Raw genomic sequence first — 18,925 nt, forward strand, 5'->3', positions numbered from 1 at the left:
TTTTTTCCTCTTTCCAGGTCCAAGATCGGACCGACTTAAATTAACACTAATTTAATACTTTCTTCGGTCCTTTTCTTTCACACAAACGAAGAGAATCTCTTTCAGGACTTCTTTTGAATATTTTTTCCTCACTTATCACTTTACACTTTCTAATGCAAACTCAGTTTTAAAAGATTTCTTCTTTAACATTTACAAAATAAAAACAAGTAAATAACCTAATTGTAAAATAAAATCATATTTTCATAATAAAATATGTTTACAAGTTAAACGTATTTATTTTTTTAACAATTGTTAGTTATGTTTTTTAGTTATGTCATCTAGTGAGAAATGTTACTTTTATCGATGGAATATTTACTCGGTGAGAAGCTCGTCATGAAACAGCTGATTGTCACACCTTGAAGGCGGGCGATTCAGACGTATTTAAAACCGAAAGTTATGTTTTGCTCTTTCAACCCGAATAATGTACGGCCGTGCTGCTTTTAACAAACTTCTCCGAAGAAGAACCTGCCAAAAAGTTTACGTGAGGGCTTTCGAGGAGTTTGCCTGCGACACAACCACCAAACACGTGAGTAGCAATTTAACTTGGAAATCTGAAGGCGATACCTGAATTATTTAGTTCTTAACGAGTAAATCCAAAGTCTTTGGTGGTTAAAATTATCTTCAACATTGTAATCACACCGATGAGTACAAATTGTACTTTGTTGGTGATGGCTACACAAATAAGTTGCGAACAAAATTACAAGAAAAAAGTAATCTTTAACCACTCACAATCACACTGGTACCTGGTAAACCTTACTAATAGATTAATTTGTTTTACACTTCAAAATAAAACTAGATATTTAAATTAGATATATAGCAGATCCAATAATTGCTCTGTCTAGGGGTAGCGTTAAAGGGTGGCACTACACTGGATTTGTGATTTTATTGTTTTAAATGCAGCAATTAGCAATTTACACTTCAAAATTTCTATTTCTATTAGGATTGTAAAAGTGAAAACACCCTGTTTTGTTCTCGCAACAAATAACACCATTTATATTGCCTAAACAAAGGTTATCTTGGTCCAAAATTATTACAATATTTCACACATAAAAATTGTACGTTTCATGTTTAAAAAATAAACAAAAATTATGGCTGGATAGAACGTTTTTTAACTTTTTCATCTTTGCCGACATATTGAAATTATACGAATAATGTAATCCAATACGGAGTAGGCGATTTTTATTTCGACTGAATGGTAGATAATTTTGCAAAAAATCCTAAAGAACTAAAGGAAAGCAAACAAAAAGTTTGTGTTTTTATCCAAAAATTTGTTGAAGTCGTGAGGAGCGGTCAAGAATGAGATAATTTAGAAAAACAACTTTTTAATTTTTTTGCCGACGTTTCGACCTTTATTCGGGTCATCTTCAGGGCACAAACTGTGGTGCTATTCTTGTAGTATCATATTGGTGTGGAAGTGTGGTGACATATTATGAAACAACAGGTCAGAAACAGACATACATTTTTATCCAAAAAATAACGCGTTAAAAAAAAAATTGTCGTTAATCTCACGATCTCCAAAAAATAAAAAACTATGTTAAATATTTTGTTTTTTTAGAGGAGTCTGCAAACATGTATTGAGTTCTATGCTAGGCTACTCTGTAGGGAATTTATTTCTAAACACAACGTTATAATTATTTTAGTGAGGTTCTGGTTTTTTTCAAGAAAAAAATAATTTTGTGAGAAAAGTCGTGGTATTGCGAAATTCCAGATATGTTGAAGAAAGTAGACTCTTTCCCATTTTTGTACTGCCTTATGAGTTTTCTTATTCTGTGACGACATATCCTTCTTTTGCTATTCCTTTTCGACTGCGGGCGAAAATTCCTCCTATCGCACTCTCTAGGAATCCTATCATCAGCTCTCAATCCTAGTTTTGTTTTTCTCCCAAACAGCGGAAAGTCTCCGTTTCAGAGTTCTTTTATCAAGGGTCGTGTTTGTCGTTGCGTTTCCGAAGTTTTTTTGCGTGTTGTGTGAAATGCCGAAGAGTAAAACTGGTACCAAAACTAATACCTATGGCAAAGCCACGGAGCAGCCGGACGAGCTCAGCATCACCAAATGTTTCAAATGTATGAGCTTTTTCGTTTAGAATTTTTTCCCCATTTATGGCAATAAGTTTTACAATATTTAGGCATCACAACTTGAAGAGATAGTCCACTGCTAAGTCCAAATTCTCTGTACTTGGTTATTCATATTGTGATCTTTCCACAAGTGGTTCATCCATTTTAAGAAGTTTAGTAGTCCTCGAAGTGGTTAAACTAATTTAAGGTTCAGAGCTGCCCTGAGTATAGTTTACCATGTGTTGCTAATGGTAAGACAATTATGGAAGAAGTGTCTTATTGAAACCATTAAAAACCCAACAGGAGGAAGAGAAATATTCCACGAATTTTAATGGCGGGTGAATTTTAATGGGCTCTGTACAAATAAAACATTGATGACCGTTTTCCGAAATTTGTGTTTTTTGTTAATCCGGTACATTTATTCCTGTTCTATTTTCACCCACCCTGGGAGTCGTGGCCCATTTTATGTGGAACTACGGCGACAACGGGTGGTATAGTGTGGTTTGAGACTCGAGACCCCGAAACGGCTCACCTCGTGTTCTCATCCACGGCCCTTTTTTCTCTATCCGAGCTCCTTCATTCTATTCCGTGACACCCCTCCTAACAAGGGGTTGCAAGGGGGGTATCCGGGCACAAAATAAAGGTGCAGCCCAGAGGGCGTGGCAACCTCTCTAAAGTACAAGCTGTACTCGTGTCGGCCTAGAGGTCGGCATGGGCGGCGGGTGTCTTAGCAGAGTCACTCGAGGGCCAGTGCACTAGATCCTGTCTGCATAGACGGGGGAGGGTGTATGGCCATCTGTTCCACGGGGTAACTAAACCTTCCAAATTCAGCCCTAGTTACACTGGGAATGGATTCGTGGTGGTGCGTGGTGACGCCCCTGGCTGGAACTTAGACAGAGGCTGTCTTCTATCTGTGACCTCAGTGAAGCTTGCGTATGGCCAACGTAAAACCCCCCCGGCCTCACGGGAGACGTTGTGACCGGATGACAGCATATAAGCGTTGAGGACGCAATGATCATGCTATAGTCCCTCGAATGCGTAAGTAAGCGAATGGAAGCGGGTAGCGAATGGGTGTCTCGGACTCGATTATGCTTTGTATTGTTGTGCGTATGACCGTCGTCGTACCCTTGAAGAAGCGAAGGATCGGACCACCTAGGCTGTGCCTATGGCGTCCCTCGAATGCGCGTGACAAGTGTAGGCTGAGCTCGATTAGAGACTTTACCGTAGGCGGTTCTTATCTAGGGGGTGGTTAGGAATTCCACTTTAAACTAAACCGCTGCCGGGGCGTTCCCGGAAGTTTCTATGCTGGGGGAGCCTCTATACTCAGAGAGATAGAGTGGCCTTCTCTATCTAGGGAGTACGCGGGGAGGGACAGTATTTCGGCCTGTTAGCCGATGCTCAATGCGGGCCCGACCATTCGGAGTGGACAAGCGGAGAGCGAGGTTGTCTCGGCCTTTAGGGGCTGGGACACCTCTACACCAATGCTGCGGCTGTAACACCATTCCGTCGTATGCAGAAGTGCGTCAGCTCTCATCTTGAGAATCAAAACGTCCGATAAGGCCAAAGGCCAGGTGCGGACGCTAAAAATCCTCTTCTCTTGTTGACGATGAGTACTCGGGAACAATTCCTGATCTATTAGGCTATTAGAATTTGATGTTTTGTGGGGATTATTATTGTAAACGATTATATGGCTAATTTTTTTAAATTGTTCTGAAAAAAATGTTTGTTGTAAGTTGTAAGGGTAAACAATATTCAGTTTTTATGTAAGGTATTGGTTGAGATAAAAAAGTCAGCGTCACGAGCGGGATTCGAACCCACGACCTTCGGCTAAATACGCCGCTGCTCTACCACTTGAGCTATCGTGACTCCAAACCACTCGGACAACAAATCCCCACCTCAACCCACCTTTTGAGTTTTCCCTCCGTGTTGCCATTTTTCAAATTATTTAGTTTCATGTAGTGAACATAATCCATTTGGAATATTGATGATATGAAAAAACTCAAGATATATGGTAGAAGAAATATTGTATTTTTATAGGGTAAACCGACTGACGCTGCTCCTATTGATTAACTTTATAAGTTTGGCGATTGTTTTTTGATCAGGCATAAAAGTCCAAAACAGTATGACTTTTGGACTACATCTCTGATCAAAAAGCAATCGCGTTATAAAATTGATCGAGCATCACTGTTGAAATACATTATTATTGTTGTTTATCCTATCACAACCTCACCTCTGGTGCAAAGTTTTTGTTTCTTCCAGGATATTTACGACAGAAAAACATTAGAAAGTTAATGTTAAAGTTTAATGAAACGTTTGAAACTATAAAGTGTATATTTTTTCAGAAAGGCTTAGTTCTAGGGGCCTACGATGGATGTCATGTAGGTGAATACAGGTTGACTCATACAGCAGAGAAGTTTGATATTGAAGTTGGAGGGCGATTGTCTGATTTATTGAAAACGTTGAGTCTGAGTCTAAATTTTTGGTACCGTAGTTTTCGTTCATATGCATAAAAAAATGTTCTACAGATCCGGCATTAAATTGGGAGAATGCGTCGTTTACAACAACCTCAGTCCGGAGTTTTACGCGATAGCTGTCGCCGGTCTCGGTCTCGAAGGTCTCGGCTACAACGAGATTGAATGTATAGAAGAGTGCAAGGAAAATATAAGAATCGCTGCGGGGACGGCGTGCAGCACACTCCAGGATAACCATGTAAATTTTCAAAAAAAAGTAATTCCAAATTTGAAATACATCCATCTTTTCCAGAACATCACCACGATCATGGTCGAAGAGTTCACGAATCCGGAAGCAGCAGCAGAAGGTTCCAGTTTGTCCATCTGGAGGTACCAAGAGCAGAAGGCGATTGCAAAGAGAAAGCTGGAACCCAACCTGGAAATGTACGACGCCCCTGATCGCGAATCCTGGGGGCGGGGAATCATCAAGGGAGAATCACAGAACTATGCCCGATACCTCGAAGAAAGCCCCGCAAACATCATGACTCCTTCTGATTTTGCCAGAGTAACATAATTATTACGATAAACTAATTTCTTTATGGAGTGATAACACTCTTTAGTTCCTATAGTTCCTTTCTTTGCTTTATTCATCCCTGTACACTATTCCTTGTTACCACAGCAAGAGGATAGCAGTAATATCAATTATGATCAATGAAAAATGAGACAAAATCATGTGTTACGAGTATGAATTGAATCCGTGGTTTTCGGGTTGAGCAATCACAGAGCACCAGAGGCAAAGAAATGCCGTGTATTCTTCCGCTTGTGACACATCTTTTCGATTCATATTTCATTCTTCATATTTCATCACTTACCATACAGTTCTTCATTATAGTCTGCAATCAATACGCTTTGCCCTTGTGGAGTGGCCGTCGAGGTAAGAGATCGACCGTGGCTAGAAGAAAAAAATTTGTGTACTTTCCTCAACATGGCCAAAGGTTCTTCGCAGCCGCCCTTGTTGCTTGAGTTGAGCTACTGCGGAGGTGCTGAAGACGACAAGCCCGTCATGCTAATAGGTGATTTATTATCATAATCCTTTGAGATTTAAGTCAAAATAGAATCTCTCCTTTATAGGCAAAGGCATAACGTTCAGTAGTGGAGGACTTTGTCTCAAAGATTGCAACCACATGGATCAGTACAGAGCAGACATGGCAGGCGGAGCAGTGATAGTGGGCGTGTTGAAAGCCCTGGCTCTTCTTGGCACGCCGCTCAACGTGACAGGTAACTTTGAATCTTCGACTTCTCGTCTTCTTTCAACTTGTTACATATTCAGGCTTGGTCCCTCTTTGTGAAAATATGCCTGGCGGCATGGCCGCCAAGCCAGGAGATACGATAGTCGGCCGGTTGGGGAAAACAATCAAGATCGAAAACACAGATAAGGAAGGACAGGTCGTTTTGTCGGATGTACTACACTTCTCGGGGACTCACAAGCCGTGCCTCGTCATCACCATTGGGACACTTTCTGGTTAGTAGAATCGAATCTTGTTCACCGTTATTGACGTAAAAATAAAAAATATGTATATTATGTCATTACGTTTGAAGAAAAACATGTGTAGATGTAATTTCTCATGTGTTTAACAAAAACGTTTGGTCTCGCAGATTTCATAACTGCCTCTCAACAGCATAAGAGTGCGTAGTTATTATCTTCCCCCTGGACTTTGGGAATTGCGGTTCGGGGGCTTTTACTGACTGACATAAGACAAACTTTTGATCGAATTTGTGGCCCGAGCTAAACGTGTTAGTTCAAAGGCACCCTACCATCTCATACTTTATATTGACCAGTTTTTCCCAGTCACTAAAAGCAATACCTTATTTAAGCATTGTCCTATTCGTGCTGGTGTTCCTCAAGGCAGCTTACTGGCCCCTATACTGTATCACTTATACAGGGCTGACATACCATTTTACGCACAAACATCAAACCCGACAAACACCCACTATAATTAAATCTGCGGAATCAAAATCTCTCATACAATTCTTGATGACCACGTTATGCTTCAAATGAAACTACTAGTTATTTTCTATTATTAGACTTTACAATAAAATAAAAAATCGAAACAGCTAAAAAAAAAAATGATATTTATGCAATTAAATGAAAACAAGTACTGCCAAATGTAGTAAATGTAGGTGTTTGTATTTGTGTGTGTGTGTGTGGTGTGTGTGTGTGTGTGTGTGTGTGTTTGTGTGTGTGTGTGTGTTTGTGTGTGTGTGTGTGTGGAGGAGAGAGAGAGAGAGAGAGAGAGAGAGAGAGAGAGGAGAGAGAGAGAGAGAGATTAAAATTCAAGTGAATCTTTCGTTAATTTGTAATGTATGTGAGACAAAGGACTAGACTATGTTTTCTGAAATAAGGCATACAAAATAAAATTAGCACGTGCAAGCAGAATGGTACGGTTTGTGAGCAAACAGACAAAAAAAGGTGTGTCATAGACAAACGTGAATATTTGAGTGCCAAGTTACAATTTATTGTTCTAATTAAATAATTGGACGTAGGTGCTACCAGACACGCCCTAGGATCAAGCGCTTCCGCAGTCTTTTCGACGTCAGATGTCGTCTGGCGCGAAATGGCGAGGGCTGGAGCCGAAAGTGGTGACAGGGTGTGGAGGCTGCCCCTCTGGAAACACTACTACCGAAAGATAACACGTGAGTTGACAAAGTAATTTATAAGTGCGTTACTTTTTTATATTTTCATCGTCAAATGTTAAAAACGTAAAAGATAAATAACGAAAGTAATATGTATAAGGTATACTCAGCAAATACTTTTATTGAAAGACTTTCATGATGTCTAGTGTCTACGGAAGAAATTTTTTTTTTTAATGGACACTGTTTTTTCATATTTATTGATTTATATTATTACTCTATATGAAAATTCCATATTTAATTTTGAAGACATGTCATTACATTGCAATAGGAGCTCTTTTCGTAACTTCGCATTTATTTTTCGCTACAGCACCTGCTACAATACTTTATTGTGAATCATTAGCATTTTAGAAACTAAATTCAGATTAAATTATACAGAAAAGGACAATGATCACAGTAAATTTATTTATTTGATAAATAATTTAATCACAGACAAACTTGATTTTCCGGACTTTTTCTCCATAATCGAAAGAATATCATTCTTTGGCTTCAGTGTTCTTGAGCGAGTATTTGTGCGCTTTTTCCGATTTTTGGAAGGAAACGGGCTGTTTTATTTTGTTTAGCCCTTGATAGGTAATTCTATTTATGCTTACATTTTCGTCTATTGAGAGTAAATGTACTTATAAGTGGAATTTATAGTGGCCGACAACATTGATTACTTCATCAACATTCAATTTGATATTTATGTACTATGTGAAAAGGACGGAGGAATATCGTTGCCACCGTACTGGAACGAATATAATCTACATTAACCTAATAAAGAAAAAAATGTATAGCCTCGTACGCACTGAGATTCTTTGAATCGATTCATGTTGCGAGGCAGCGTCGGGGCTGCGTAGATTCATTGTTGCGATGCAGCCACGACTCTGCTCCGCGACAAAGAACCGTGTGCAGACCAAGATTCAGTTCACATTCATGAGTGCCTACGAAAATGACAGAGGAACTAGCTTTCAGGAATTTCTCTTGCTCATTTTTGCATTGTACGTAGTGCATACAATAGGAAGTAAATTAAAAAACTGTCCTTTTAAAGTGTGCATTTTTTTTTTCAATTTCGGCGACGGAAACACTGAACTTTTGTGTTAAACCGTTCAATGTTTGGCTTTTCAATTTCCGATTTGTGTATTCCGTGAATGATACATCCTACAAACACCGATGGGAATGCTAACAATAATCTGTAAAGTCAAACTCAGTACTCCACAACATACCTTTATACAAGACAGTATCAAAATCTTCAAGAAAACACTCACTAGAACATCAACTAAACAAAAGAAGCAAGAGCGCTTGTTCCGATTCACTTCCTCACTGGCAAATGTTGCGCAACATTGAGTCAAAGATCACATTTCCCACATCGGATGGGGTTCAAAATTCCGAAAATGCTAGCCCGCAACACACTAGATTCATCGCAACAATGAGTCGGGGCAGCCCGGACTCAGGCTAGACGCAGCCGAGACTCTCCGGAGGTTCAAAGAGTCGAATCAAAGAATCCCAGTGCGTACTAGGCCTATGGATGTAAGAGGTTATTTCAAAATAAAAATTTTGATAAATTTTGCATTCCTGATGATTATAGGAAAGACTTAGCGGGCACAAATCGCTGGTGAAGTGTTTGTGTCGGGTTTGTGTGATGTTTATGTTAATATATTAGGATGAATGTAATTTATTAGCGAGAAAAGAAGGGGTTATTTACGCCGCCCCGAGGAGTATCGAGTACTCTGGGGGAGTAAATGTGACCAGACTTTTATGTTAGTATTGTATGTTGTTTATATTTTACTCTATTGGAATGAATGGAATAAATGTCTCTCTTTTTCCGACAGCCTGGCAAAAAGCTCTTGTCACCCTGTGAATAAAACCCCCAACCCATCCTCCCCTACAGACTACCGTCCCATTTCCATCCTCTCAAACCTGTCCAAGCCCCTAGAAAGATTAGTCCAAGCACAAGTCTCCAGGCACCTTGAACAGTCTTCTCAACCTCCTTCCAATCTGGCTTCCCCCAAGGTTATGACCTCCACTTAGCAATGGACCAACGGAAAGTTACTATACTTGTCCTTCTTGATTTTTCTAAAGCCTTCGATTCTGTCCCTCACTCTTCTCTCCTCTCTAAACTCGAATCTTTTTCCTTCTCCGCCAGCACCATCCGTTGGTTCCATTCCAACCTTACCAATCGCCATTTATATCAATGACCTGCCCGACTCCATCCAGTCCTGTAACTATCACCTATATGCCGATGACTCCCAAATATACATATCCTTCCACCCTTCCGATCTTCACTCGGCCACTTTCAAGATCCATAAAAATTCCCTAGTCCTCAATCCGTCCAAATCCACCACCATAATTATCGGGTCCAGGCAACTCCTCAATTCCCACCCCAGCATCCGACCTCTCATGCTAAATAACCATCCCATCCCCTTCTGCTCTTCGGTTAAAAACCTAAGAGTATTCTTTGACCAAAACCTTTCCTGGCATTCTCACATTTCCCAAATTTCCCGCCATTGCATTGCCTCCCTCAGCCAGTTTCGTCGGTCCTGGCTTTTCTTACCTTTCTCCACCCGCAAACTCCTTGTATCTTCCCTTATACTTCCCTTCTTCGATTATAGCTGTTTGGCATACGGTGGTCTCTCGGAGGGGGGAAACGCGCGATTGAAGCGCATTATGAATTGTTGCGTAAGATTTGTGTACGGTTACCCCACGGGGATCCCGGGTGTCGGGGTTGTATTCCCAACTTTCCTGGCTAATCCGCTCCTTCCGTGTACAGTATTTCTTAGGGTGATTTCTTTTCCAGTCCATTCACACTCGTCGTCTTCCTTACATCATCCAATCCTTCCAATTTACCTCCTCACATCTCACTCGTAAAACCCGCTCATCCCCAATCGACCTTATCTTTCCGCAACATACGACCCATACCTTCGAAAGATCCTTTCTGATCCGAGCCCCTAAACTCTGGAACTCCCTTCCCCTTTCTATTCGTCACGCTGCCTCCTTTTCCTCCTTTAAATCCCACATGTATAATCACCTCCTCTCCCTCCAAGCAGAGACCTCACGTTAACATTTGTTATTTTTGTTTAATATTCTCGTAATTTTTTTCTTCTGTCCTGCCTTATTGGTATACATTGTGCCAAGATTTCTATCTTTTTTTTCTTAGGGCCACACACACCAGCCTCAGAATAAAGTTATTTTTCTTCTTCTTCTTAATGTAATTTATTAGCGATAAAGGAAGGGGTTGTTTACCCCGCCACGAAGAATATCGAGTACTCTCCCCCAGAGTGTCAGAATGTGACCAGACTTCTATGTTTGTCGCGATGTATATGTTATGTATTGAATGTTGTGTATCTATTCTTAAATTGTCAACCTGCGGTACTAACAAGAGGCTAGTATTTTAAAATAACGACGTAACATACAAGTAAAAGCAGATAGTCACTAACCAGATCGAGATGGTCAAATGGCTCAGTTCAATACAAAATACGCGAGAAAGACAGGAAAGAAAAGGAATACACCCGGAAGGCCGGCGATAACCTCAGGTGTTCGTCGGCCCATAAACCTCCCACTTGATATATATAGGAATGACTTAGAAATCGATTTGTCCTGTTAATATTGCAGTATCAAATAAGATGCGAAAGTTTGTTGCTGCACATACCGTAAAGCAAAGCAGTTCAGTGTAACTGCTAATCGCCACCTACGTGATGCTCGATGAGAATTATGGTGATGTATGCGGAGAAGAAAACGTCTATACAGTATCACGTCGGGTCGGCTCAGCCGAGCGAACTGGCACGATATACAATCGTTCCCAGATGAATGAAAAACTTCGCCTTTACCATTTTAAGCGACAAACTGCTTCTTTTAACATCAGTCTAAAACGAAAGATATTAGATATGCCCACCGTCCTGAATCGTTTAACAGGAAACAGAAAAGATAAATGGTGAAATGAGTGTGTTGTTTAATCTTTTAAAACGATAGTTCCTACGCACAGTAAGTTATTTTCAACTACTCGGATTTCGAGCCTACAGCTCATCATCAGGTTGTGGAGCTCCTTCAATCTAATGATGGGCAGTAGGCGCGAAGTCCGGATCGTAGAATACAACGTACTGCGAGTAGCAACTATTTTTTTAAGAAGATTTATATACAACCAGCAGATTGGATTTCAATTTATGATTGCGGCATTACAGTTGTTATAGAGAAAATAGAGAAACCTACCCATTGGCAGCCACTCTGGATTAATAGAATTACATTACTCATTTAAGAGGTCTCTTATCCATATTGTTTTCAATGGCTTATTGCTGTTAATTGTGGGGAATGGAGTAATCTTATTTGTGTGTTAGATTTTGTCTATTTTCTATGAAAACGTCTTTAATATGTTTTGATGAATGAAAAAACTGTTGGCATGTAAAGATCTCTGTGAAGAGTGCTATTGTTGAAGTAAAATCGGGTAGAAACAATTAGTCTTAAAACTTTGGATTTGAAACTTTGTAATTTTTGAGTACTGGAATGTTTGGTTGATCCATAACATTGGCACCTGTACATCGAAGTAATTGTCTGTCGAAAATTTTGATTTTATTGTTAATTTTCATAGTTATTCAGATATCGTGAGATGCGGTCGGGTGTGATGTAGGTTTCAGAAAAACATTTTCTTTATCGTGCCAACGTTTCGATCTTTTATTGAGATCATCTTCAGGGCTCAAAGTGTTTGTGTTCTGTGTAGTTGTACCATCCTTGCGTGTCGTATTGAGGTGCCACACGACACGCAAGGATGGCACAATTACACAGAAGACAAACACTTTGAGCCCTGAAGATGATCTCAATAAAAGATCGAAACGTTGGCAGGATAAAGAAAATGTTTTTCTGAAACCTACATCACACCCGACCGCATCTCACGATACCTGAATAACTCGAGTAACGGTCACTAATCTCTACACACGTTAATTTTGATTGTCCGTTGAGTAGATAATAAAGAATTTTAAATCTTTTTTTAAGTGCCTGTTTTTTTAATGGTGTATGAGGATTCCAAGTTAGTCTTTTATCAAATATAAGTCCTAAATAGTTAACTTTTTCAGTTGAGGAATAGGTAAGTATATGCTTATAATGACAAGTCTCACGGCGGAGTGTAAAGATAAATGTCGTGACTATGAGAGATTAAAATTTATTTTCCAAAGATTGCTCAATTTTGCAATTGTTGTAGTTTGGTTTAAATAATGTAGTTTTGTAAAATAGGTAATATTGTATAAGCATATGCTTGGACAAGTCTCACGGGTAATAGTTGTTTCCAAAGTCTGCTCCATTTTTCAATTATTGATATGTGGTTTTGTAACATAAGTGAAGCTTGGGTAGAAGGTGGATGATTTGTTAATATTATGGTGTCAGATGCGGATGTGGTGATAAGTGCATTCTCATTTGTGGGCATGTTAGTAGTAAATTTGTGTACAACAGCGGAGGACAGTTGAAAAACGGAGCAATGTTTGTAAATAAATATTAACCTCTCAAAGTCACAACATATCCATTTTTACACTCCACCGTGAGACTTGTCATTGGATATACTTATACAATGAGCCTGTCTTTCAGTCCGACAAAGTTAATTGTTTAGGACTTACATTTGACCTTTGTGGCACACAAAAAAATTTGTATTATGTCAACCATCAGACTTCAGCATGAATAACAACTGTAAATTGCAAATGCAGCTATGCAATAAATTATTTCTTCTTCTTTTGATTACCATCCAATGGAATGTATTTTGTGAGTCAAACATTTTCATTGTTTGTAATTCATGCTTGTTGACTTTCTCCTTAGTTTTGTTTAAGAGGTTGCTGTCGACGATAGGGGTATTTATACATAATGTGTTTTGTCGCAATTCAGAGAAATGTTTCTCTTCATTGTTTCCTAAGAATAATTCTGCGAGTGAGTCAAAGTTGGGTTGCTCTTGCCAACACCGTCTTTTAGTGTATACATTTGTTCATTAAAGTTAAAGTAGTTTTGCTGTACTGTTGTTTGTATTATGTATGAAAGTTGTGCTTATTCGTGAATACAGCTTTTTCTTCTTCGTCTTTTTATTTTAATTGATAAAACTCCGGATTTTCATGTGGAACGAGATTATTTTTCTTATTTGTTATAATAAAGAAATTGTGGAGAAAGTGGAGGTTTTTCGGAGTGGAAAGCCTGATTTATTGATTTACAGCATGTTGGTTTTATATTATTCATTGATGCAAATACATCCAGCTATGTTATCATGAGTATACTTTTATGAGAATATTTAGTATATACAGCGTGCCTTTTTTAGATGGCCCGGATGAATTTCTGTTGAACCAATGACACTATCAAAAAAATACGTGTTTAATATTTTTTAGTTTAGTTTCAAATTTTTACCTTATTTTAAGAAAAATTACACAGTGAACCTCAGACCAGTTCAACTTCAAAAATCAAACACGGCCCCATACATCCTGATACATAATTTTAAATGACTTTTTACCCTGAAAACAATGGTGCAATCGGATTTTAAAATGGTGAAAAAATGATAATGTTATGCCAAAAAGTTTGAAAAAAAAACTAGTCATTTGGTTTGCTATTTATTAATCATATTTCATGTTCTAACTGACTTGCGTAAACATGCAAAGATTTGCTGTTTATAACCCTCTTCACCAGTGCTCAGAGCGATAGAGAAAAGGGAGATGGATCGACAACCGTTTTCTCTCCTTTGCTGCAATTCTCCAAGTGATATGATTGGCGTAGGCACTGTTTGTTAAATGGCCCCACAGAAAATAGTCAAGTGGAGTTAAATGAGGTGCCCAAGAAGGCTAACAGATCGGACCATGAGTTTCTATCCATTTTTTCCGGAAGTGACGATTCAAATAACGTCTCACCTGCAAAGAATTGTGTGTGGTGCGTCCATCAAGCTGGAGAATCATTCTTTGTCGTTGTTGCAGAAGGACATTATCTAAAGTCTTGGTAAAACCTCCATCAAAAAATTTAGGAACTAAACACCACTTAGACTATTTTCCTAGAAATAAGGCCCAATTTATTTATTTCCGAAAAGTTTACACGAAACGTTGCTACTGTGAACAAATTGATGAAGACAAGAGTACGAAATTCTCGGATTTTCCTCTGCCCACATTCCAAAATTCCATCGGTTTTCTGCAAGTGGTTTTTATTATAATTTTCACCACTGTTCTTATTTCTCTAGGCCAATTCGACAAATATTGTAAATGTACATACGCCCTTTGCCACAAGGATGTATAATGTCCTAGACAGTTTCCCTTGTAGTCACTTTGTACAAAATGTATGTAAAAGTATCTTATAAATAAACTCTAACTCAAACCCATCGGTTTAGTATGCCATTAGAACTTAGATTCATCAGTCCGTAAGATGTATGAAAGAAGGTTTTCTTCAGCCTTGCAAATCGACACTTGTGCAAAGAACGTTAGACGCCTGATCATTGTCCCAAAGTCCCTGACAGAAATGAGAGCGATCCGGCTTAAAATTGTAATTGCTGATTTTCTCTTGAAAAAATGATGCTATAAAAAAATATTTTTTAGTCCAGTCTCAAATGTTTCCTTTTTTGTAGAAAAATTATAAAAGATACCTAGTCAAGTTCAACTTCAAAATTTCATGTACGACTCTATACAGCCAGGCATAAATTTTAAACTACTTCTACGCTGAAAATAATGATGCAATCAGATTTTCAATTGGTCAAAAAATGAAAACGTTATGGCAAAATCAAATCATGAAAGTTATTTGGTTTACTATTTATTAATCACATTTCTTGCGTAAAGATGCAAAGATTTTCCCTTTTTAACTACTCTTCTCCGGTCTTCAGATCGATAGAGTCAGGGGAGATGGATTGAGAAACATTTTCTATCCTTTGCCGCAGTTCTTCACCTGAGGTTGCAGGGTTATGATTGGCGTAGGCACTGTTTTTTAAATTGCCCCACAGAAAATAGAGAAGTGGATTTGAATCGGGTAACCGAGAAGGCCCACAGATGAGGGTCATGAGGTCCTATCCTCCTATCTTGGAAGTGACGATAGAAATAACGTTTCACCTGCAAAGAATTGTGTGCGGGGCATCCATCAAGCTGGAGATTTGTCGGCTTTGCTGAGGATCTAATAGTGTTGGTAAAACTTCCCTCAAAAAATTGAGAAACAGAGCACCATTTATATTATTTTCGTAGAAATAAGGCCCAATTAATTTATTTCCGTGAAGTCCACACCAAACGTCGATACTGTGTACCACCTGATGATGAGAAGAGTACAAAATTCTCGGATTTTCTTCTGCCCACGTTACAAAATTCCAACGGTTTAGAATGCCATTAGAGGTGAACTTGGACTTTTTAGTCCACCCCCTTGGACGGGAGAAGGTTTTCCACATCTTTCTAAATCGACATTTGGGAAAGGAACGTTGGACTTGTCATAATCAGAGTCCCGAAATACCTGGACAATATGAGAAAGATACTGCTTAAAATTGTAAGTCCGGAGTAGATCTCTAAAGTTATTATTCGAAAGTCCTAAAACTCTTCAAACATTTCCGAGAGAGGAATTCGTATTTTCGCGAACATACTGTAAAATATTCAGCTTCTTGTTGCCGGTTTGTTTTTTCCATAATTCAATAATTTTTTGACCAATTTGAAATCTGATTGCACCATTGTTTTCAGTGTACAAAATCATTTAATATGCCTTGTCAGGATGTAGGGTCATATTTAAAATTTTGAAGTTGAACTGGGCTTGAGATACTGTATAATTTTTCTTCATAAAAGGTAAAAATTTGAAACTAGGTTAAACAATATTAAAGGCGTATTTTTTATAGCGTCATTGATTCAAGAGAAATTCAGCCGGGCCATATGAAAGAAACCTTGTATAATTTTAAGCCATTTCACTAATCGAGTTTTTATAATTGTTTAGGCTCTCCGGACGTTGACTTGAGCAACGTTGGCCACGGAATCGGAGGGGATCCTTGCGTGGCCGCTTCTTTCCTCCTCGTAAGGTTTCTTCAAAGACTAATTTCAATACTCCAATTATTTTCCGGCTTATTTTAGGAGTGCGCGCCACCCGTTGATTTCCTCCACATAGACAACACCGGCACAGGGATGGAAGCTGGAAGCATATCGCCGCCTTACCTAAGGCAGGGATTCATGACCGGCCGACCCACACGTACAATCATACAGTTCCTGCAGCAAATAGCGTGCCCGAACGACAGACCGTCTCCTTGCTGAACACGCCTGTTGTGCGGTTCGGTCGAGAAATATAAATAAATACATACGTATTTCAACTACTATTTATTATTTAAATAAAAGTGGAAGTACTCTGACGCTCTTGTTAGGTTGGTCTACATATTACCATAGCAATGGTAACATTAAATAATAAGGGTATTCACGATGTTTGTAAGATGTTAACTCGTGTTAACTCGAATAGAGAAATATCCAGTAAGGTTGTGGATGCCCCCTTCTTTTCATAGCTTGTTAAACGTTAAGTTTTCCGCAATGCTGCGCGTGGCGATTGGTAGAACCAAAAATAAAGCCATAACAGTTCTTGAAGGCTTGCTGTTTGTTTTGGTTTTCTTTTAGGTTAAATTGTAAGATGCAGAACTTAATAAAAAAGGAAAATTAATCAACTCTTTCATCCAAATTATAACAACATACCTAACCTGTATCCTAACGTCTAACAGCCTACAACTTTATAGGATAGGGGATGTATCTATTATGAATGAGAAGGTCGGAAATTAACAAAAGAATTGGAATGATTTAATTGAAGTGTATTTAAGAATCAATATACGTGTAAACAAAAAACAGCTGTTAAATTCGTGGCTGCCATGTTGGTTACCTACGCCCTAACGGATAGCAATGTGACTACATTTTCCGCCTAACATCTCACATTGGCACTGGCCTGTTAGATCGATCATTGTTAACAGCCGATTATTACAAGCTTACGTCATAATTTTTTTCGATCTAACAGGACCTAACAGAGTTACCAGGGTTAACACAAAGCTCGTGAATACCCCTTATATGTTGTTTCTAAATGGTTTTGTATTAGCTTTTTATATATTTTTGTTATTTTTTGGTCTGAATATTTTCGTAAACAGGGTGGCCCCAATCGATTCAGCCACACTTCCAGATCTTATAGGAAACGGAACGCTGGTAAAAGAGGTCCTATGAACCTTCAGTTCCGAGCTACAGGCAAAAAAACCATGAAAAACCACGTTTTTTGACCTTATTCGAGAAATTGTTAGTAAACCGTTAGCCTGACCGTAAGACAACTTGAAACAACATCTGTAGAAAATTAATTTCTGCGTCGAATGAGATTAAAACTAGCCTGATCGACCAAACATTTCATTTTTGGCGATTTTTCGAAATTAAGAGGTGAAGGGGTACACAAAATTCATCATTTCTGATATTTTTATCGAACTTCAACACCCTATCAAATAATTCGGTGCCGACTATGTATCACTGCTTGAACCACGATTAAAAATTAATTTTATGATAAAGCAGCTATTGTAATGGTTTTTTACCATAAATAAAATGTAATGTTCATTAAAACATGCGTACACTTTCTAAAATTGTTAAGTAAGCCGTTCAGATTTTTCGTACATTATTTCATTCAGTAGGGGGTACCCATCAGAAAACAGTAACATTCGATTTGGGTGAAAAGCAGTAAATTAGCAAAAATTCGAATGATTTCAGAATCGGACTGGGGTTGGACTAATATGACGGAGAATTCGATCACCAACAAACGAGGTTTGTAATGGAGAATTTTTTGATAGGGTGTTCAAGTTGTGAATTTTCGATAAAAATGTCAGAAATGGTGAATTTTGTGTACCCCTTCATCTCCTAACTTCGAAAAATCGCCAAAAATGAAGTTTACTAACAATTTCACGAATAAGTTCACTAATTTCGTGGTCCGCTTTACCAATTAATATATTACAATTAATTAAGGTTTTTAGTTGAGATAAAAAAGTCAATGGCACGAGCGGGATTCGAACCCACGATCTTCGGCTTGATACGCCGCTGCTCTACCACTTGAGCTCTCTTGACCTCGATCCACTCGGACACCAACTTCCCATCTCAACCGCACCTTTTGAATTTTTCCCTCCTTTTTGCTATTATTCAAATGTCGTGTAATCGGATTGGATTCTCTTAAATATATCTGATTCTCCAAGTAATATATTACTTTGTTTCGATGTTTAAGTTCCTATGTGTATGGGTTTCATAATAGGAATGTCTATCTTTGTGAAATCGTTATGTTTTTATGTATGTTTTTATTTCTTTTTCCGCCGTGTTTGTGTTGGCTGTCTTTCATTGGTTTTTGTTGCTTTCAATTTTTTATTTTATAAATTAAAAGTTAATTGTTAACTCATTCATTACAAATAAGGTAAGTTCAATAATGTTTTGAAATGGAAGATTATGACCATGAAAGTGACAAATCAAGAAACTGCTGTCCGAACTATTCCAACCACTACGGTAGGTATCTACTGCTCTTGGGAATTACAAATTAACGAGCTAACGAGATTATGACGATATGTCGTGTAAGTGAAATATTGAGTTAAGTTAATAGTTATGTGACCTTCAAAACAGCAATTAATCGCCTGAATAAACAAAATTCCAATCATATTTTGATAGTTAACATCACACAGCAGAGGTTTGAAATAGTTCTTGGGTTTCCGTCTGTTTTGACTGGAATTAGTCAAACGACATAATAATTCGTTCAGACTTATATATACATTTAATG

General features: G+C 38.4%; 1 protein-coding gene across 1 annotated transcript; it reads left to right on the forward strand.

Moving 5' to 3' along the window:
- The first annotated feature begins 263 nt into the window (after positions 1 to 263).
- On the forward strand, positions 264 to 16,472 carry LOC106669131 (cytosol aminopeptidase-like). Its single transcript, XM_014398422.1, has 10 exons — positions 264 to 565; positions 4,436 to 4,551; positions 4,619 to 4,802; positions 4,857 to 5,108; positions 5,436 to 5,616; positions 5,675 to 5,821; positions 5,874 to 6,065; positions 7,088 to 7,237; positions 16,106 to 16,182; positions 16,240 to 16,472. The coding sequence occupies exons 1-10, from the start codon at positions 461 to 463 to the stop codon at positions 16,414 to 16,416; spliced, it is 1,581 nt and encodes a 526-aa protein (XP_014253908.1). The 5' UTR covers positions 264 to 460; the 3' UTR covers positions 16,417 to 16,472.
- The last annotated feature ends 2,453 nt before the right edge of the window (positions 16,473 to 18,925 follow it).

This window comes from Cimex lectularius, unplaced genomic scaffold, assembly GCF_000648675.2.
Source record: "Cimex lectularius strain Harlan isolate CLEC.00 unplaced genomic scaffold, Clec_2.1 scaffold336, whole genome shotgun sequence".
Taxonomy (NCBI): Eukaryota; Metazoa; Arthropoda; class Insecta; order Hemiptera; family Cimicidae; genus Cimex; species Cimex lectularius.

Excerpts from the sequence above, each read along its gene's own strand:
- LOC106669131 (XM_014398422.1), top strand. The coding sequence starts at position 461 with ATGTACGGCCGTGCTGCTTTTAACAAACTTCTCCGAAGAAGAACCTGC. Across the intron at positions 4,803-4,856 it reads GCACACTCCAGGATAACCAT|AACATCACCACGATCATGGT; the intron begins GTAAATTTTCAA and ends CATCTTTTCCAG. Across the intron at positions 6,066-7,087 it reads CACCATTGGGACACTTTCTG|GTGCTACCAGACACGCCCTA; the intron begins GTTAGTAGAATC and ends AATTGGACGTAG.